The sequence below is a fragment of the Dendrobates tinctorius genome, unplaced genomic scaffold (assembly GCF_039654945.1).
Source record: "Dendrobates tinctorius isolate UK_male_01 unplaced genomic scaffold, ASM3965494v1 ptg000028l, whole genome shotgun sequence".
Taxonomy (NCBI): Eukaryota; Metazoa; Chordata; class Amphibia; order Anura; family Dendrobatidae; genus Dendrobates; species Dendrobates tinctorius.
In genome coordinates, this window is record NW_027361696.1 from 90,478,890 (window position 1) to 90,500,980 (window position 22,091).

Sequence of the window (22,091 nt, forward strand, 5' to 3'; positions counted from 1 at the left end):
GTCATGGTTAGGACATGGTTAATGTCCTGTTCTCACAGGGTTAACTTTTGCCGGCCTCTCTTTGGATCTGGGAGGGGTATTTATACCCACTCCAGACTAGGATTCCCTGTCAGCTATACTGTTATTCTGGCTGTGTGTCTGACCCCCCTGGTGTGCGTGGATACTGCATTGCTTGTTTGATCCCGTGTATGACCCGGTCTGTCCCCTCATTCAGAACTCCGTCTCTTGTTTTGGTACTATTGTCTTCTCCGGTTCTGACCTCCTGGTTTGGCTATCGTTCCTCCGTTACAGTTTGTCCCTATTGTACCGTCCATTGCCCCTTCTGGTTTTCTGATCTATTGCTACGTCCTGACTATTCGCTCTGTCTAACCCTTTGGTACTGTCCTGATATCTCGTGCTTTGACCCCGGCTTGATCTGGTTTCTGTCTCTGTCTATGCTCCTTGGTAACTTGTCCCTTAGTTACTTTTCTAGGAGTTTCCCTGCAGCTCCTAGCTCTGTGGAGCTTAGGTCATGCCCCCAGCAGACACGTGCTTCAGGTCCTGATAGTCTGAAGCACGCATCGTCACCGCTGCTGCCCTGCTCCACAGGTATCTTTGAGCACTGTTTTTGTACTCAGGACACGCGCACTGGCTCAGTGAGCAAGTGCAGTGCGGTGTTCCTTACAACTCCTCATTTCCTTTCCTTTTTCCATGGAAAAATATGCAGCATGCTCATTCTTTGTAGAATAAGAAATCCGGCACTCCCAAATGCAGAAAAAATAGCTTTGTTTTATTCACAGCTTAATAATCCACACGGTGTACATTCTATTTGTTACGTTTCAGTCACTATCATGGACCTTCTTCAGACAATGGCAAAACCTGTTAATATTCCAAAAAAATGACACTGTGGGTTCAGAATAGCATGTAGCAACATAGGCAAGCTGCTCTGCACCATAGCGATACAGCATATCTCTGTCAGCGCTTTGTTCCTCCTCCTGCTCTCCTCACAGCTCCACATGAGCAGCTTGCCTACGTCAATGACCTGTGATGACGTAGCGGTCTCCCGTGATGCTACGTCATCTGGGGTCATTGACGCAAGGCATCGCTGGGAACTGAAGTTGCCGGGAGCATTGCGAGAATCGAGAAGGCTGCGGCGGCCGCCGGAAGGTGAGAATATCACGATTTTTTATTTTTTTAAATTATTTTTAACATTATATCTTTTTACTAATGATGCCGCATAGGCAACATCAATAGTAAAAAGTTGGTCACACTATGTTTGACAAGTGTGACCAACTTGTCAATCAGTTTTCCAAGCGATGCTACAGATCACTTGGAAAACGCTAGCATTCTGCAAGCTAATTACGCTTGCAAAATGCTATTTTTTTGCGGGAATTCTGCATGCGTATTTCCCGCGGCAGGGAGTTGCGGAATTGCCATGGAAATTTCCGCGGCAATTCCGCATGTGTGCACATAGCCTGAGAGGTGCAATTTTTAGAATGATGTTACTTTTATGTATTTTCTATCATATAGACCCCTCAAAGTCACTTCAAATGTGAGGTGGTCCCTAAAAATGATTTTGTAAATTTTGTTGGAAAAATGAGAAATCGCTGGTCAACTTTTAACCCTCAGAACTTCCTAATAAAAAAATTATGTTTGAAAAGTTGTGCTTATGTAAAGTAGATATGAAAGAAATTAAATTTATTAACTATTTTATGTGACATAACTCTCTTAAGGGCATAAAAATTAAAAGTTTGAAAATTGCAAAATGTTCAAAATTTTCGCCAAATTGACGTTTTATTCACAAATAAACACAAGTCTTATGAAAGAAGTTTTACCACTATCATGAAGTACAATATGTCACGAAAAAATATTCTCTGAATAAGTGGAATCCGTTGAAGCGTACCAGAGTTATTACCACATAAAGTGACACTAGTCAGAATTGTAAAATTTTGTCTGGTCACGAAGGTGAAAACAGGCTCGGAGGGTAAAAGGGTTAAGATTGCAGTGAATAGGAGAAGGCTTATAGTTTATTTATTCATACATGAAAAACAGAAAAACAGTGATAACACACTGATCCAAACACTGATCATGGACCAAACAAAATCACACACTGGCTGAGACCCACAGGAGGAATTGACCATAGAGGCCACCCTATAGCTATATGCAAATACCTGTTATAGTGGAGAGTCAACTGTAAAACAAATGCTGCTCCTGCACATTTACTATACAGACACTATAACTGGGATGTACAATTACGGTAGCTTTTATTAAAGGGCTTCTTTGGTTAAAACTCAGCAATCCATTTGCTCCACAGAACTAGGTGATTACTTTGGGTCCGAATACTGGAAACCAAATCGATCGGAAGAATTGGTGGTTTTTGTTAATGATCAGTATTGTAGTATTCAGTCACTATGTGGTGGTAATATGTGGTCTGCTCATGATGTGGCAGTATTTGTGCTGGTAATTTGTGGTCTGGTCATGATGTGTTGGTATATTTGTTCCTTGTATGTGGTATTATTTGGTCAATATGTGCAGGTAATTTGTGATCTGGGCATGGTGTGTTGGTATGTGTTACTTGTATGTGGTATTATTGGGTCACTATGTGGTAGTAATTTGAGGTCTGGTCATTAGGTGTTGGTATTTGTTCCTTGTATGTAGTATTGTTTGGTCACTATGTGCTGATAATATATGGTCTGGTCATGGTGTGTTGGTATTTCTTACTTGTATGTGGTACCTCCGTGGCTTCGTCAGGAGGTGGCGACACGCGTTGGGCTTCTGCCCCCTGACCCTCCGGTTTGGTAAACACCCTGGTCATGCTGAATTTATTTTGCTTGGCTCTTTTTATTATTGAGCTATTTGCATTGATCTATTTCTGATGCCTTGGCATTCTATTGGTCGGATCTATTTCTTTTGCTGTGTATAGAATTGTTTCCTTTCATTGCTGCACGTAGCTCTCTGCAGGTCAGCATAGTCCTATCTTCATATTGGTTCCACAGACGTCATCTAGTGGCCAGTCATTATATTAGACAATTATCTACTATAATTGGAGCCTTGCTGCAGCAGTTGCATTTAAATCCCTGTGTATGTATTGTTATTATATCTTATCCTCAGGCCTTTGGGGGATTTATGAGCATAATATGGTGACCATTGCATAAATATAATTAATTACTTATCAATCTCTCTGTATATATAGAAAATCTTTTTTGGTCCATTTGACCATATTAGTTCACATGGGATTATAATCAGGTACATTGTGTTTCCAGCCGTTCAGTGTTCAAGGGGATTGTAACACCAGATGGGGGCTTTGTGTCCTTGTTTTTAATTGCTTTTATTAACTTGTGGTGTGTATTTTCTGTGATCACCTGAATAAAGAATTTCACAATTTGTACATATTGGTGATCCCTGGTGCATAGTATGTCTCTTTCTCTCATTTTTAATGTGTAAGAAGCTTAATGCATGGTTAGAATACCCTTGAAAACCCTTGTGCAAGTATGTTAGCTCAGCTGAAAACAGTTTGGCTGATTAGAGAAGCCATAAACCTGACCTTCCTTTGCGCTAATTGAGAATCTGGAGCATTACATTTGTTGGTTCCATTAAACTCTCAAAATGGCCAGAAAAAAATTTTTTTCATGTGAAACTCGACAGTCTATTTTTCATAGAGATGAAGGCTATTCCATGCGAGAAATTGCTGAGAAACTGAAGATTTCCTACAACGGTGTGTACTACTCCCTTCAGAAGAGAGCACAAACAGGCTCTAACCAGAGTAAAAATAGACGTGAGAGGCCCCGCTGCACAACTGAGCAACAATACAAGTACATTAGAGTCTGTAGTTTGAGAAATCGATCTTCACAGGTCCTCAACTGGTAGCTTCATTAAATAGTACACGCAAAACGCCAGTGTCAACGTCTACAGTAAAGAGGCGACTCCAGGATGCTGGCCTTCAGGGCAGAGTGGTAAAGAAAAAGCCATATCTGAGACTGGCTAATAAAAGGAAAAGATTAATATGGGCAAAAGAACACAGACATTGGACAGAGGAAGATTGGAAAAAATTGTTATGGACAGACGAATACAAGTTTGAGGTGTTTGGATCAAACAGAAGAACATTTGTGAGATGCAGAACAACTGAAAAGATGCTGGAAGAGTGCCTGATGCCATCTGTCAAGCATGGTGGAGGTAATGTGATGGTCTGGGGTTGCTTTGGTGCTGGTAAAGTGGGAGATTTGTACAAGGTAAAAGGGATTTTGAATAAGGAAGGCTAACACTCCGCCATGCCATACCCTGTGAACAGCGCTTGATTGGAGCCAATTTCATCCTACAACAGGACAATGACCCAAAGCACACCTCCAAATTATGCAAGAACTATTTAGGGAAGAAGCAGGCAGCTGGTATTCTATCTGTGATGGAGTGGCCAGCGCAGTCAGCAGATCTCAACCCCATTGAGTTGTTGTGGGATCAGCTTCACCGTATGGTACGCAAAAAGTGCCCATCAAGCCAAATCAACTTGTGGGAGGGGCTTCTGGAAGATTATCTCAGCAAATTAACTGCTAGAATGCCAAAGGTCTGCAATGCTGGAATTGCTGCAAACGGAGCATTCTTTGACAAAAGCAAAGTTTGAAGGAGAAAATTATTATTTCAAATAAAAATCTTTTTTTCGAACCTTGCCAATGTCTGGAATAGATTTTAAATTCATTTGGCAACTCATTTGATTAATAAAAGTATGAGTTTTCATGGAAAACACAAAATTGTCTGGGTGACACCAAACTTTTGAACTGTAGTGTACATCAGTCTGTTCAAATGCCTATTCTAGCATCAATAGGACAGATAAAAGATACAGGGGAAGAGTTTGATGTACCGTATACAATGTTCAGATGTCTACTCATGTTTCCACCTGTCCTTCCAGCTTGTAGGGAGGAGAAACACTCTATATACTGAGATGCAATAAGGAACATAAAGTAAAGCTAGTTTTCCTTGCTTCCTTGGCCATCACAGTCCTCAGACATCAAAGGTTTGTTCACTACTGGAAAACCCAATACGAATGGCTACATGGTGCTGCACAAAATAAAAAATGTATACTTCTCTCTCATCCTTCATAATGTCATCAAAGCAGAAGTCAGGCTGATCACCTGTAGCTAAATTGCTTTAGAGGTCAGTTGACATTATATTTGTCACAAAACACAGGGCTCATAGCGGAGGAGCGTTGTCAGTCTGGGAGGTAAGTATAATGTATTTTTATTCTGAGGTCATTAATAAGGGGTTATAGACTACTTGTCCACCTTAGGGACAATGCAGAATGTGCTGTTCGGGGCTTGTCAGGCCCCTTCATCTAATTTGTACCAACTGTGAGAAGCTGTTATCAAATGCTGCACGGACAAATGTTCCTGCACAACGATATCAGGACCTGGTGAAATCTATCTATCTATTGCTGCAGTTTTAAGGCCAGGCTACACGTAGACAATTTTGGTGGGACAGCAGTTCTTCGAAAAGTCACGCAACAAAAATCTTTTGTGCCACACGTTTGCAGCTTGCTGTCTATTTGAGAGCTGTGATTTTGCTGCTAATAAAGCAACAACGTTGCAGATCATCTCACACAAGTCTCATTCTAGGTGCAACGTGCATTGAAGTGTATGGCTAGTGCGTCAGGCGTGGCTTCCAACACATTTGCAAACATTTTCAATTCTTTTGCAGAGTTTTGCAGGTTGCAACGTGACACCATAGGAAATCATTACATTAAATTCTGCAATTTGTTACTGTGATTTCAGAGTCGCACAACATGTCACTTTATAGCCCTAACGGAAACCCCAAAGTGACCATAAAGGAAAATGGAGGTTTAATGCACTACAAGATTGGTGACTCTCATAAAGCCGTTGCTTGGGAACTACACATATAACAGGTGCCTCAGCATTATTTTTGTTTGAGGAATCCAATATTTGCTAAAACAGACATTTTAAAATAATTGTTCTTTTTAGAACAGGTAAAGAGTAACTAAACTTTGAGTATGATCTTTCATATTTGGCAGCCACTCTAATTGCCTGCAGATTGCTAAGGGTTTTGAGACTTGAGACCTCCATGCTCGTGTAATGTAGGTGTCTGGATGCAACAAGCAGAGATCATGAGGCTGAAACAGTCAGAGGTTGATATAATGCTATTTATATACAGCAGCAACCTTTAAGCATTTAGAGTTAGTAGCTATGCAATTTAACAGTATAGGAAATCACAAGAGGTTTAGAATAAACAAGAAAGTCTATCACTTAACGTTAGTGTCCTGTTCATAAAGGTGGTGTGCGCAGTCTTGGGAGTCACCACGTGAGTTCTCTCTGAAGCTCTAGCCCTAGCGGGGGTCACTGAGTTTTCCCGCTAGGCTGCAAGTCTCTTCCTGACATAGTCTATCAAAGCCCGATAAGCCTCCCACACATCCACTGGACCCTTCCCAACCTGTGCTCCTAATCCCAGTTGACCACAGTACCTTAGGTGATAGCTGGAAGTGCCAGCCCTGTTCACCTGTCCTGTTCCACTGCAATCGCAGGCGTGCCTTTCCTGTCACAATCTCCACATGGCTCTTCTCGGTTTGACCATTGGTGCAAGTCTCTCAGGGTCAAGGTGGAGATGACTTCGCCTCAGCTCTTGACAGGCATAATTGGGCTTCAGAGGCTTGACCAGAGCAGGGCACAGCTTCTGGCTCTGACCAGTGTAAGCCTTTCTTGGGGATACCTTCTGCGGAATCTGGACCTTGGTGGTGTAGACTTCCAGTTGAGGCCTGTCATGTTGTTCTCAGCAGTGTTTCTGGAGCACGTGTGCCCTGCTCCCTTCCCTGGCTCCAAATCTCCTCATGGTTGGGCACGCAGGGCTTTTATACCAGGGAAGTCTTTCTTGTGGGTCATCGGATCCATTCCAGCACACTAGGTTGTTCCCCCTGCAAACCTTTTAGCATATTTTGGTTCCACTTGTTTTCTGCTGGCGAGCAGATGGCAACCTCTCCTAATCAATGCTGGACCCCATGTCACTTCCGGGAGTTCACTTCCGGACACACCGCTATGTATAGAGCGTACACACATGGTTCTAATGGTGCCATTACCAGAGTACTTTTCTTGCAGTACCACGTTAGCAGCGCTATTCCTTTGGGACCCTCTGCGTTCTTGATACATGATAAGCAGTCACAATCATGGGCCATATAACTGACAGGCATGCCTGAATACCCGCATCCTTACCTATTAATAGCATACGGCTGTTTCTCCTTTTTAGAGCCATTTATGACTATTAGTCACTTCATTGTGGGTCCTTTATATGCACATAATCCGGTAAGCATTTTTTACATCAGGGGCATGATCTTGATTTTTCCTTTGGGTACAATATGTATTATGACATATTATTATAATGATTAAACTGTGCGAATACAGAGATGTGGTTAGGAAGTCCGAGGTCAGAGTGGTCAGCACAGGATCAGAATATATAGTCAGGGTCAGGAGCAGAGAGATCAGACAGAGCAAGTAAAAAAGCCAGGTCGGTAACAAGAAACAATAATGTACCTTGTCAGGAAACTAGAGACAGACTGCAACTAGAACCTAAGTTCAAGCAAGGTGGGAAGGGAGGAGCTGCCTAATATATCCACTACTGGCAGGGGATAGGCCAGGGAAGCAAAACTCTGCAAGATACAGTGTTTTTAAGTTTCTACAGTCTGGACACGCCTCCCTATAGCCAGGTGGCTACTCTTCAGCAACAGGATATTTCTGCACAATTGTCATTCTGTGTGCTTTGTTTGTGTTTGGAACAGGAGAATTTAGCAGTGCTGTAAGGGTTTGCATGAGGCAGCTCGGTGAGCTGGTCAGACACTGGGGGGAGCAGAACGGTGCATGCAGTGAATAGGATGGCGCCCACCAACCGTGCAGGTCACCAGTGTAACAGTCAAGAACTGGGTGTATATGGCCCAGTCTTGAACTGGTTCATAATATCAGTTAAGGCAGTTCAGAAGTGGAGATATTGAGGATACATTTGTGTGTCATGGGATGTTTAAAACACAAATCTGTATTTTTGCCTTTCACACCTCTGTGCTATCCTTATATTTAATACTTTCTGCACACACTGACTTTGCAGATGGATGCACCCCTGAACATTCTCTAGCTGAAGAAGAGTGAGCATCATATATCGCATAACCGCAAACTCCTGGTATTTGTTCCGGAAAGCATTTACCACAAGGTTTGACTATATGCTAGATATTTATGCCAGCAATGTTCTAGACCTTTATAAATCTGCAATCTTCAGTCACTCCATCTGCCTCCGATTTCATGGTCCGACTAGTGTTGCTAAACACTGCAGCAAGAAACACTTCAGCGAGCCTTCTTTTCTCTTTCAAGCTTTGCAGAACAAATTTCTAACCTATTACACTACAGAAAGAAAAAAAATATTTATTTTGAAACGATGAACCTATCAATCAAGCCGGAGGCAAGTTTGTGATGGTGACTGAACACTACATGCGGCACAGTGGATATTGTGAGGTATTTTCATTCACGCTTCAAAGATGGAGAGAGTCATGCATGTAATTTACGGTGACTAAAAGAAATTAACTCTCGTTTTATTGTAGAAGTTTATTCTTTTTATTCATTTTCTGGCATATAGTGTAGAACAACATACCTGTTACTGCATTTATCACAATTAAAACAATTTCTGCATTATTTAACTATGTCAAAACGAATGACAATTTAACACTTTATTTCATCTTCATTGTAGGGCTAATTCAGTAAAGGGGCCGGCTCAGCGATCCTGAGAACGGGGCGCCGGAGTTCCCTCTGAAAGAAGCAATGGTGTGGCATGCACACCACCATCCCGTGCCTCTGGGACTGATGGAGAAAGCCAACTACTGAGTGATTGAGCGCAGTCATTCCCAAAGCAATAAATGAAACACTGGTGCACATGTGAGACCACAACTCCACTTAAATTCGAGACTGTAGAGAACCGTTCTCAGGATTGGTGGTCGCACTTCCAGCAAGATGCAAATTATTACCTATCCTGTGGATAGGTGGTAAATTTATATGATGGGCCAACTACTTGAACCCCTGAATAACCTATCATGTAAAATTCAGATTCAAATTCTTCACAGTTTGTGTCTGACGTGTACGGAGCGAAGCGAAGAGCTGAAACCCCTCAATATCAGGCAAAAGCCAGCTGTCTGCTGCCTGCAACAGCAGCGAACGGGGCTAGCTCCCATCATTGCTGTTTTGACTATTTAAAAGTCAGTGACCATAGCAGTTCCCATTGGCTTTCCCCATGACGCAATCGTGGAGAATTGACGAGTTACCTTGTTAGCTGGGGGCCTGATAGAGGGCTGCCATTTCAGGGTATGTGCCCACTGAACAATGGCCCTAATTCATCTAAACCGTTACGCCAAAAATCTGATACAAAAGTTTTTGAAAAGTCACAAAACTTTTCTCAACTTTTCTGGCTGCACAAAAATGTTGCAACAAAGTGGACGAGGGCATAACAGGACATGACGTGTCTTACTCCATAAATCTTATCCCAGACGCCTCTTGCCTAGCCATGTGCCTCTTAATGAATCAGGAGCTTCACACTCCACCCCAAGAACCCTCATGAAAAAAGACGGTCTTAATGAATTTGAGTTTTTTTTAGTGGAAACTGCCTCAGCAAAACTTACCTTCTTTGAAGAGTTTTTGAAGGAGTTTTTAGAAGCATTTTTGAAGTGTTTTTTAAGCGATTTGGAATAGTTTTTTTTTCCGGAGCGTTTTTTTTTTGCAGCATTTTGATTTGTCAGTGCCTAGTTTGGAGAAGTATATTCCATCAGAAACCACTTCAAATAAGTAACTTGCACATACATTTTGTCCTACCAGGCATTTCTCAAAAGCTGAAGCTGACAAAAATGCTCAAAATATTGCATTTATCACCTCATTGAATTTTTTTACCCCGTTTTTCAGTACGTTACATGGTGTGCAGTAATTAATTTTATAACTCAAAACTACAAATCTTCCCAAAAAACAAAACAAAAAACCAAGCCCTTATACAGCTGTGTCAATGGACAATGTAAAAAGTGGCTGCAGAAAGAAGGGAAGGAAAAAACAAAAGCGCAGAAGTGAAAATTTGCCAGTTCATGAATGGGTTAAGTTAAATTTGATCTGCCTCTTCCACGAAAAGTGCTTAATTGGTCCTTATGGTGTATGTAGTATTGCAGCTTAGATCTATTTCGTCTTATTTTGCTTTAATTATTGTATTGTTAACGTTGTTACTTATGACTTGCATTTTCAAACTGTTAAACTGTAAAGCGCTGTGGAATATGTTGGCGCTATATAAATAAATATTATTATTATTATTAACTTCAGTAAACCTGAGCTGCAATACAAGACACAACCTGAGGACAAGAGTGATCACCACGGTTACAGACTACAAACAGATGAATCTGACTACACAGTTTGTAGTCTGTAGCCATGGAGATGTATATGACTGCTTAAATCTAGAGACATAAAATAGTAGATTTTTCAAACAAAATGGAAAAGGTTCTTCATAAATTAGTTTACATGCATTGGAACAATTAAAAATGGCTATAACGTCTAGATATTAAAATATTTATTGCAATGTTTTCTTTGAGGCCAAAATTCAGCCTCATGCAGCAAACATATGTGACAGGTCATCATCACGGGTTGCTGGGCAGTAATGGGATCAACATGGCACCAAGCAATGAGGCTTTAAAATGCTAGAGGACATGAATATATTGGGATGTATGATTGATTTTTAAATCTGCAGAAAACCCACCTCCATTCCAGCTTATATACAGACGTGCGGGGGATTTAAAATCCACACCACATGTGAAGTAAATACGGAAATCTGTCAGCAGGATTTCACCCCCAAACTATCTATGTGCACATGTAGCTATTTCAAAGACAAGTCCAGCTAAACCTTTACATGGCCAGTCCATTCCATCATCACTGAGAGATCAGCTTTGAATAGATATGCAGCTGAAGAGCTATGGTAGATCTGAAACCTCTGTCACTCCAGCTCTATTCCCCAACCAACACCGCCTCCTTTTGCTTGACTGAAAATCACTATTCTGTGTGACTTCAGGCAAAGGAGTGGTAATCAGTTATGCAGGAAGAGGTGGCACTGGGTGGGGAATAGAGCTGGAGTGACAGAGGTTTAAGATCTACCATAGCTCTCCAGTCTCATTTACATATCAATTCACAGGCTAATTTCACAGTAACTGAGAAACTGACTGGCCATGTTAAGGCAATGCTGGACTTGTCTTTGATAGAGCCACATTCACATATAAATAGTTTCAGGAGTAAAATCAGGCAGACAGTTTCCCTTTAAACATAGATATTAAAACTTCACAGCATGTGCTGTTATTGGTACAGTTACACGCTGATAATATGTGCAAAGTCTGAGGCTTTTCCACAATGTGTGGACATAGCCCAATGTTCTGTTCTGTTAGTCAAGAAATAACGTCTTTGGTTGCTTACATGGCTTTAGTTTTCAAAGTGTAGACTTCACACAGAATGTGAAAATTGGTTCCATCAAGATCTCCGCATGCAGCATTTCTGGTGTAAAAAAGTACTAATAAGTTTATGGAGTGGTGAGGTCCTGGTTACAGCTGAATAGAAAGTTCTCTAAGTAGAATTTACCTAAGGGGTAAATGATTTAATCAAGCTTAATGATTTTACCTTATTAATAGAATCCTGGCAGTTACCTTAGGTTACATCTGGTATTTCACAGCTCGGTATTTGCATCACAGAGCAGCTTTCCTCTTTCACTAAAGTTAGTGTCACAGTTCCAGGAAGAAAAGGTTATTTACTGGTTAATAAAGTTGTACAATTTTCCAATAAACTTTCTTAAATATTCCCTTAAGGATTTCAAGATTGTTGCTTGCAGTCCTCTAATCTGAACATTTATGGTTTACATCTACATGTGATGGATGCATGGCTTGATACACCAATAAAAGTATATTTAGCATCAATCATAGTAAAACAATAATTAATTGATGAAAAAAGTATACTAGCAAGACCTGGGAAACATTCATCTGAAGAGCTTTGGTAGAAAAACATTTTCAGAAAATGTAATAACTCATTTTGCAGCAAAGTAACATTCTCATATTATTAAATTGCTTTAGTTAGTTATACAGCATGAAAATAAGCAAGTTTGCAATTGCTTTGCTTTTTCTATGTGCTGTCATTTTCCTCATACAATAGCTTTTATTTTACATAGTGTATAGCTTGATTTCAAAGTGATCTGCCACTGAACCATTAGCCAAGAATGTGCAGTAGTTACATTCCAGGAGAGGAGTTAACTCTTAATATCCTAGATAGCTTTTCCCAGCAAATTGATTTCTGTAGCACAGTTACAGAGAATATATAAAATCTATACACCCCTGTGTTTGTCATGTATCAAAAATCATATCAAGAAAGATCATTTCAGATTTTTTTCCACCAATAACATCAGCAATAATCTGTACATGTCCATTGAGACACAAACTGAAATAATTTTGAGAGGGGAAATAAAGATAATGTGGTAGCATACGTGTGAACACCATCTTATAATTGGGAATGTGATTGTGTTCAGATTTAGCCAATCACGTTTAGACTCATGTTAAATAGTAGTCAGTATACAGCCGCCATCATTTACAGTGATTCTGATTAGCCCCCTATAAAGTTTAGCTATTTTAGTAGGATTTTCATAGTTTCATTTTGCAGTAAAAACTTTTGTTCTGAAACAGCTGGCAACACTGAAAAAGAAACTCATTTTTGAAAATTATCATTCAGGGGCAAGGTAAAATAACATTTTAAAGGTATTAGATATACCATGGAGCACTGTCAGGATAGTTATTAAGAAGTAGCTTAAATTTGGCACACCAGTGACAGTATGTAGGATGGAAAGTCCCTCAAAAATTGATGAAAAGACAAGAAATAAATTGGTCCACAGCAACATTAAAGGAACTGCAGAAATTTCTGGCAAGTACTGGTAGTGTACTGCATGTGATAACAATCTCCTGCATTCTTCCTTTGTCAAGCCTGTGGGGAAGGGTGGAAAGACAGAAGCCTTTTCTTGCAAAGAAAAACATTCAAGCCTGGCTATGTTTTGCCAAAGCTAAATTAAGTCTATTAAAAGTATGTAGGAAAATGTGTTATGGTCTAAGGTTGAACATTTTGGCCATAATTGCAAAAAGTATGTCTACTGCACAGCCATCATTGCTTCACCAAAAGAACACCATACCTACAGTGAAGCTTAGTGGAGGCATCATTAAGCTTCGGGGCTGTTTTTTGTCAGCTGGAACTGGGGCTTCATTCAAGGTGGAAGAAAATATGAGCAGTTCCAAATGTCAGTCAATTTTGCAACAAAACATTCAGTACATCAAAGAATGGTCTATTGTGGTGTGTTATACCACTAGACAAAGAAGTGATTCCAACTCAGGAATGTGTTCCTTTAATCTACTAATTCACCCCCCCCTCCCATATAGACCCAGGGGTATAAATACACCTTGGTACAGGTTAATATACCTGAAGCTAGAACAAAATAATAGGTACAAAAAAAATTTGTTCAATGCACCTTAGCTTTAATACAGTTACTTAATATTCCTTGTAGCAATTACACATCAATATTCTCATTTAATAATATCCATCTTTCTTCTAGGTATTCACTCCTTCCTTACCCTTCTTTGCTATTATAGAAGTCAACAATCTAATTCCTCATACACCCTTATTTTATTTTATTTTGTCCTCTCACATGGAAAAAGAAAGGAGAGACGGGGAAGTGAAAATATATTGGTAAGGAACTGTTATATTAATATTAAAATCTCCAATAGAAAACAATGATAAGTAATGGGGACATGCCAATAATGAAAGCTTGTAAATAAAGAGTGCCAAAAAATGTAAATACATTGCTGAGAGTAGGCATAACGCTGTTAAAGATATATACTGTTGGCCTGACACATGGCTTTGTTAGAACTTACGTTTTTAGCCCTGTTTATTCTATAATTTTTTAACAATATTTATCATTGTTTTATTGGATATTAATAAAAATTATTTTTTTTTATTTCACCTTCCTGAGTTGGAATCACTTCTTTGTCTAGTGGTAGAACACACACTACCATAGACCATTCTTTGATGTACTCGTTTTGAAGTGTCTAACAATTATTGTATTCTTTGGACATATAGAAATCAACCAAACCTTCAGGCCTGTGCTAAACAGCTGAAAATGAAGATGAATTTCACCTTACAGAACCACAACGACTCTTAACATACCTCCAAATCAAAAAAAGAATTGCTTTGTCAGAAGAAAATCAATTTTTTAAAATGGCCCAGCCAGAGACCAGACCTGAATCCAATTGAAAAATCAGTGGGTGACATGAAGAAGACGCTGTACACAGGAGATGATCTCGCCATCTGACAGATTTGGAGTGCTCCTGCATGGAAGAGCCGACAAAGATTTTCCATTCTGGATGTGCCATGCTGACAGACTCCTGATAGCCCAAAAGGACTGAATGCTGTCGTAAATTCAAAGGGTACATGACCAAAGTATTAGTGCATATTTATGAAACCACATATAGTTATTTTTTTTCACCTTAAAAGATTTCACTTTATTTTTCAATGAAATTTTTTTTAAAATGTACAGATTATAGGTGACATTAAAGGTGTAAATAGTTCTGAAAATATTATAGTTGGTATGATATGACACAAACCTGGAGTTTTAACCGGGTTGTGTAGATTTTTTTTTTTATATTCATTATAGCTACTAACCTCCCCCCTCCATCTCAGCTCCTGACCAAGGTGCTCTTATCTGTTCTGTAGAATTACAATCTCCCTATGTGCCCACATCAGCAACAGCTTTCAGAGCAGTTCTCCCAATCACATGTCTGGATCTTATGTCCTAAGCTGTCTACGTGTTCAAAGGTCCTGTTAGCTTTATATGTAAATATAGTGATGACAGAGTGGATAATCACTGGCATACCATGAATGTGTTATTGCAGCTTTTGGCTCCTGACCAGAACTGTCACTCAAAAATGAGTGCACACCACCAAGCAACAGAGAAGTAAAGAGACTGCAGAGCTCTGTAGTGCTCAAGAGACAATTTGAGAATACCTCTTTAATCTGATATTAAGAAGATATGAGGAATATTGTATGAATGAGTGCTCAAGTTTTTAAAAGTTAGTAGTTTCAGAAAATCATCACTTTTTTCAATCACTAAAGTGTCAGTAGTCTGATAATTCCGAACTTGTATTTTGCTCATTATATAATTGGATCAATCTGAACAAGTCAAGAAGAAACAAAATACCAACACATACCGTACGTTCAAGACATGATGTGTACATTTCCTTAGAATTCTGGTAGGTACAGAAATAATGTTGGATGCTAGTTATATTAGAATAATAAGAACGAAGCACAAGACTTGCCTGTACCGGCCTTAGTTTACCAAGGTAATAATCTTTCCCCAAGAAAGGAAGCTTTCAACAGACATCTTGGCTTCTTTACAATATTGTACTCTTTAGAAGATGCTCTTTAAAGGCAATTATTGGATAATACAGATTTTTTTTCCATGGCTTACATCCTCAATCCAATTGTGTAGTGAACAATTATGATGAATTCCTAATATGGAGTCGAAGATATAAACTTGAAGGGTATTCAGAAAAGGTTTGAAACTTCCCAAAGGGTTAAATAAATTACATTGTTACACATATTAATGAAATAATTAAAGGCTGATTTGATTATGATCACATCTGTGTTGAAGGTTTCGCCCTCTTTTCTGCTTACATAAAAAAATTATAAAACAACTTTTATTATTAATTATTAAACTAAATCCCTAAAATATGATAAGGCACTTTATGAATAATAAGCCACAATAGGTAAGAGAACTTGTTGGTAGTGTGTATGCTAGGATATCTACAGAAATCCCTAAGAAAATTCCATACCTCATCCTAGAAGTTGGCACCCTATATAAGATGAATGCGATATGACGTCTCTGTTTCTCATCGTCTTTATCTAATGATCCAAGGTTTCTTCATCAGTCAGATAGCAGACATGTTTGATGAGACCATACATGTATTTTGCAGACATCAATATTGATGTTACAAAATAGCAAAATACAAAAAAAATAAGAAAAAACAATGGGAAAATAATAGCTCTACTGAAGTAAGGCAGGAGTGTAAAACATCTTTAAATACTTTAATTTGCACATAAAAAGAATGTTCAGGTTGACACAGTACCTGCAGTCAAATATGATGGAAGTTCAAAGATGTTTTGGGGTTGTTTTGCTGCCTCTGGCACTGGGTTCCATGACTGTGTCGAAGGCATCATAAAATCTGAAGATTACCGAACGGTTTGTGGTCGCCATATGGTGCCCAGTGTAAAAAAAACTGGGTTTGCATACAAGGTCATGGGTCTTCTAGGAGGACAATGACCCCAAACATACTCCAAGAAGCACACAGAAATAGATGGAGACAAAGCACTGGAGAGTTCGGAAGTGGCCAGCAATAAGACTGAATATAAATCCCATCAAACATCTGTGGAGAGATCTTAAAATTGATGTTGGCAGAAGGTGCCTTCAAATATGAGAGACCTGGAGCAGTTTGCAAAATAAGAGTGCTACAAAATTCCAGTTGAGAGGTATAAGAAGCTTGTTGATGGTTATAGAAAGCGACTGATTGCAGTTATTTATTCCAAAGGGTGTGCAACCAAATATTAAATTGAAGGTGCAAACATTTTTGTCCAGCCCATTTTTAGAGTTTTGTGTGAAATTGTGCCCAATTTGCCTTTTTTCCCCTCATTTTTTGTGTTGTTCCACTACACACAAAGGAAATAATAATAATGTGTATAACAAAGCATGTGCAACTGCAATATTTTTCTGAGAGAAATAGTTTTCTGGAACAATTTTAAGGGTGCCAACACTTTTGGACATGACTGTTTGTGACCATCCCTCTTAGTTTTAAAGTAGTTTTCTCACAAAACATAGATTGTTTGTGCACTTCACTAGGCTATTAATATCTGCCTGCAGCTGTCTGCATAGCCTTTGCTGGTTATTAATTATAGCGGGACCCCACGTCATTTTTTTAGGGTCCCTCATTTTAATAGCCAGTAAAGGCTAATTATACAGCTGTGAGCGGATATCAATAGCCTGGGAGGCTCCATGGGTATTACCCCTTTCCCAGGTTATAAACATTGGCCCCCAGCTGTCGGCTTTCCCTCTTCTGGTTACGAAAATTGCGCAGGAGCCAACGTCATTTTTTTCTGAAAAATAATCTTTTATTAATTAAATACATGTACAGTAAGCTTCACACACTATACTAATTGCATTTGTCACTGACATCTATATATCTACCTATTCTATTTGTATTTACTATATGTAAGCCATCTCTTCTATCCTGTCGGCTCCTGCAGTGATTTTACAATACACAGCACATGAATTGCCGGCTTTTCTTCTACCTATCTATGCAATATATATACATATATGCATGTGTGTGTCACTAATATCTATATATATATATATATATATATATATATATATATATATATATATATATATGTATTGTATGTGCATATATCTATTCTATCCTATTCTAAACTGTCACGCTGTGATATTACTGTACGCGGCACATGAATTGCTGGCTTCTATCTATTTTTCTATCTATCTATTATTTATATATATGTGTGTATTTTTGCTGAATATTTCCTTTTAAAACAATGTGTAAATGACAGAGAATTGCTTTATGTAAAAGATCATGTTAAAATCGCATTTCAATCGGATAGCAATCGCACTGCATTCGGATGTAAATCGGATGCTAGGTATGAAAAATCAGATTGTACTCACATGACACTCTGGCAATTCTCGGCAGGGAGACTCAGGCCAATTTTTCATCGTTTAGTGTGACTCCAGCCTAAGGCCACATGCACACATTCAGTATTTGGTGATTTTTTTTACCACAGTATTTTTAAGCCAAAACCAGGAGTGGGTGATAAATGCAGAAGGGGTGCAAATGTTTCTATAAGGGCTCATCCCCATTTGTGATTAAAAAAAGGGTCCGATTTCTGGACTGTAAAAAAGGGAGGAGTGCTATGCGAGTGTCATGCGATTTCTATGCGATTTTTAATCTTTACATCCGTTTTACATCCATATGCAGTCCGCTTTCTTTTTCTCAGCATCTACTTTTCCACAGTCATTTACAGGACCCTTTACAGTGTTCTATGCCACAGAATGGCAATGTATCTGTTTAAAACAGATGGAAAACGGATGGTCCATTTTTGGTCCGTTTTTTAATCGCACCCATTGACTTGCATTTCTCAGTCCGATTTTGGCTGAGAAAAAAAATTGCAAATGAGATGTCACCCATTGACTAACATTGGTCAGTGTGCAATCCGATTTTTAATCGAATTACACTCATCCGATTTTTGCACCAGTGAGTATGAGCCCTTATGCTTTTCCTCTGACTGTTCTATTCCTGGTTTTGGCTTACAAATACTGCGGTAAAAAATTCACCAAATACTGAATGTGTGTATGTGGCATAAGCGTTTCTACAAGGCTGGAGTCATACTGCCGAATTTCTCATACAATAATCGCATCGCATAGCACGAACTGGCCGGCACCTCTCCTGACCTGAGCATGACAGCATGATGGATTACTATGCAGCTGTCAAGCTCAGGTCAGGAGAGCAGACAGCCAGTGCGAGTTTTACGATGCGATTCTCGGACGAAAAATACGCCAGTGTGTCTCTGCCCTTATACTTATACTATTAGGCTACGGCCACACTATCAGTATTTAGTCAGTATTTCACATCAGTATTTGTAAGCCAAAACCCGGAGGGGGTCACACATGCAGAATTGGTGCACTTGTTTCTATTATACCTTGTCCTCTGATTGTTCCTCAACTGGTTTTGGCTTACAAATGCTGAGAAAAAATATTGAACAAATACTGATAGTGTGGCCGTAGCCTTATACGTGTTTCTATTATACTTTTCCTCTGATTGTTCCACTCCTGGTTTGGGGTTACAAATACAGGTGTAAAATAGTGACCAAATACTGAACATGTGAATGTGGCCTTATTATGAGTCTCATAGACCTACATTGAGAAAATGACCACTGGTCCACACAGAAGACGTGAGAGTCAGCTGATCACAACTACAATCACATGAGGCATGAAACGGAATGGAGCAGCACTGGAAATAGCAAACGATGGCAACCGGTAAGTATTTTACTAGTCATTGGTAACAGAGCGGGCAATGACAAAAATGCTTGAGTGCTCCTATAAGCCATTAATAATGGTAACAAGTAGTGTCTCTATTTAGGACTAATAAACTAATAAAACACATTTCTAGATCATAAAAGTATCAGATTACAAAAATATTTCTTTAAAAATAATAGGATTTATACGGTTGGATTATTACTATACTGGATTTATTACTATACTGGATTGTGATGACTTTGTGATTTGGGTGCACTGTGGGATTTATCACTTTTGATCCTCTGATGCCCTTTGACATTTTTCGGACATTCCAGGATTTCCTTTCAAGCTGGAACTCAAACTACTAAGTACGTGCAGAATGTTGTGGGTCTGTCATTCACACTCTCCACATATAACAAGCAATGTTTTATTTTTATCTGCGTCAAAGACATCATAAGAGAGGAGGCGCTGGTTCAAGACCAGCGACACCCATTGAACCATGCCTTGCCATAGGTGGGTATAATAAAAGCTTATTTTTGTGCTATGCAGAGAACATTGGGGGCATATATACAGCTTTCAGAATGCTGTCACATAGGGCTTACAGGTGCTGGCACTACTTTATTTAGGAGAAACCTGGTGACCGGTTCCTGTTAAGATAGAAAATCAATGTGCTAGTCCTGGACAACACCTTTAATGCAAGTTGGCCCAGTGATGAGAAGATTTCTGTGGGTCTTTAGAAACTTCCATCACCTGAGGAAGTTTCACTTGGCCATACATTTTGCAGAAAGTAGTATTACATGATAACCAGTCCAATGAGCCAGGTTTGCCAAAGCAAATTCTGTGCTTTCATGGCGCCTCTAATGGGTTTGCACTAATGGAGTTCACAAGCAGGAAACCTCCATCCCTTCGGTGATGTTAAACTTTATGGAAAGGGGTTTTGTTAATTTAACAACCCCTTTCAATAATAAATTATGTTACTATAGGGGGTGGCTGCCTTTACAAGTGTGAGCCTTCTTATGGTAAGCCTCACAGTAAGGGATTCAGGTCCCATGGACAGGTCACCAAAACATGAGCACCAGATACTGTCACTATATTCTTCGATTTCCCCATCCAGTTGAGACATCATATAAATGACAACGATTTTCTGCTGGCGACAGAAAGAAATGTAATTGCCTGGCTCCCTATAATGGTATTAGTCCAGGTGGTGAAGGGAGCAGTTTTCGTAATCACATTAAATCATGAAATGTACCTAATAAAATCTCTAAAACAGAGTTATAATCTGTATGCAATCGCCACCTTTATATTCTCAATCTGAATGTACTAAAAATATATATATAATATAGTATTTACAATGGCAGGAAAATCAGAAGGTCATTTCTAAAGCGGCTTTCCCCTGCCGTCTTGCCTGCTAATGCCTTGTGATAACACTTCTAAGGTATTTCAGAAAAGAAAATATTGGCATCTAAGATATATTCCTTGTAGGATGACTTTTTCAATCTTAAATGCTAACGTTATAAAGAATAAAAGGTAAAATAAATCTTATAAAGCCTTAAATGTATCCTATCAGAGCTTATTCTATGCAACATCATTGATTTTAAAACTGATGGGGGTAAATATGAGACCTCTTCATGAAACCTGCTCTGCTGAATCAGACTTTGTAGTATCAGATGAGTATTTCTGGGAATCTGGTCTTCCATGATGTGGGGGAAAAATAGAATATTGTTAGTACTCCAAATGGTCACGTCTTCACAGGACAAACCCATCAGGTCGCTATCCTCAAATCTGTCCAATGCTTCTCGCTTATATCTCTGTATATGTGGTGGGGAAAGTGTCTCTTTTAGTTACTCCCGTTTTCTTAGGTGGATGTACATGATGCCACTCAACATGCTGAGGGGAAAAGCCACCCAAGCCAGGACGAAGCAGTGGCCAAAGGATCCTCCTTCACCCTTATCTTTATGAAACTCTGTCACATGGGTCGCATAGATCACGGCTCCTGAAAACACAGCCAGACCTGCACAAAGGATACAAGTAGTCAGTTATTCGACATGCTATCTAATGGAGCCCAGTAACAATGCCAAGAGTGATACAACCCAGAAGAGATTATCACATCGTCACACTCCTAGAATAATTGGAAAAAGCAAGAATGGGGAGAAGAATTTCAGGACCACCCATTAACCTTGAACTTCCCGCTCATACTCTTCCCAAAGTCACTGCATACTAGCACAGCTATACTTGATCATGTAGCTGTGGGCACAGGAATCCAGGGGATAGAGGTAGCTGGATTCACTATAGAGAAGGCAGAGATGGTTTATTACCATCTCTCTCTTCTTGATCGCTAGAGCTAAACAAGCACTATATATACAGTATAGGAAGTGCTGATTGGGCTTTTAAGGCTTTCTCCTCCATACATAGTGGCCATGTGATAGGGAAGGAACAGGAGTTGTTGGGTCATAGACAGACAGCTCTGCTATGCAGCCATGAGGCTGCATTTCCCTTGTAACTGAAGCTAATACACTAGCCCCAGTTATAAGGGAAAAAAAAATAAAAATATTTAAATGTCCCCCCTTCCCAAAGATCTTTCATAACTTTATGGGGGGTAACTGCTCCCTGCAGTTAGGCAGCGGGTAGTCGGCTGTCAATAAGCATGAAACAGGCAGAGCATAAGATCAGCCCCTGCTCTGTGTAGGTGTCATCAGCGGAAGTCACTGAATCGTTGGCAGGAGTTGTGTGTAACCACTATGTGCCAAGAGATTGGTGACTGGCAGAACAGGCAGGTAATCAGCAGCTACCTATTAGATCTTAGGCCTATAGTAAAAGAATTACTGTAAATAATTCCTTTAATGGAGAACCCTTGCTTTAATGCTTTTTTTTTTTACAAGACTGGGGAATAAGTCTTCTCATTGGAAACGATGGTCCTTGAACAAGAACCCAGAAATGTCATTCATATTTCATCAGTTTCGCTATATTTAAAACTT

General features: G+C 39.4%; 1 protein-coding gene across 4 annotated transcripts in view; it reads right to left on the reverse strand.

Moving 5' to 3' along the window:
- Window positions 1–8,540: 8,540 nt before the first annotated feature.
- The window catches only part of EMP3 (epithelial membrane protein 3 (MAM blood group)), a 164,749-nt gene continuing 151,198 nt past the window's right edge, over window positions 8,541–22,091 (reverse strand). For all 4 annotated transcript variants that reach the window (XM_073571157.1, XM_073571158.1, XM_073571159.1 and 1 more), the window contains one exon: window positions 8,541–21,127. In XM_073571157.1, coding sequence (XP_073427258.1) covers window positions 20,958–21,127 — 170 coding nt within the window. In that variant the 3' untranslated portion in view covers window positions 8,541–20,957. The remainder of the gene's footprint in view (window positions 21,128–22,091) is intronic.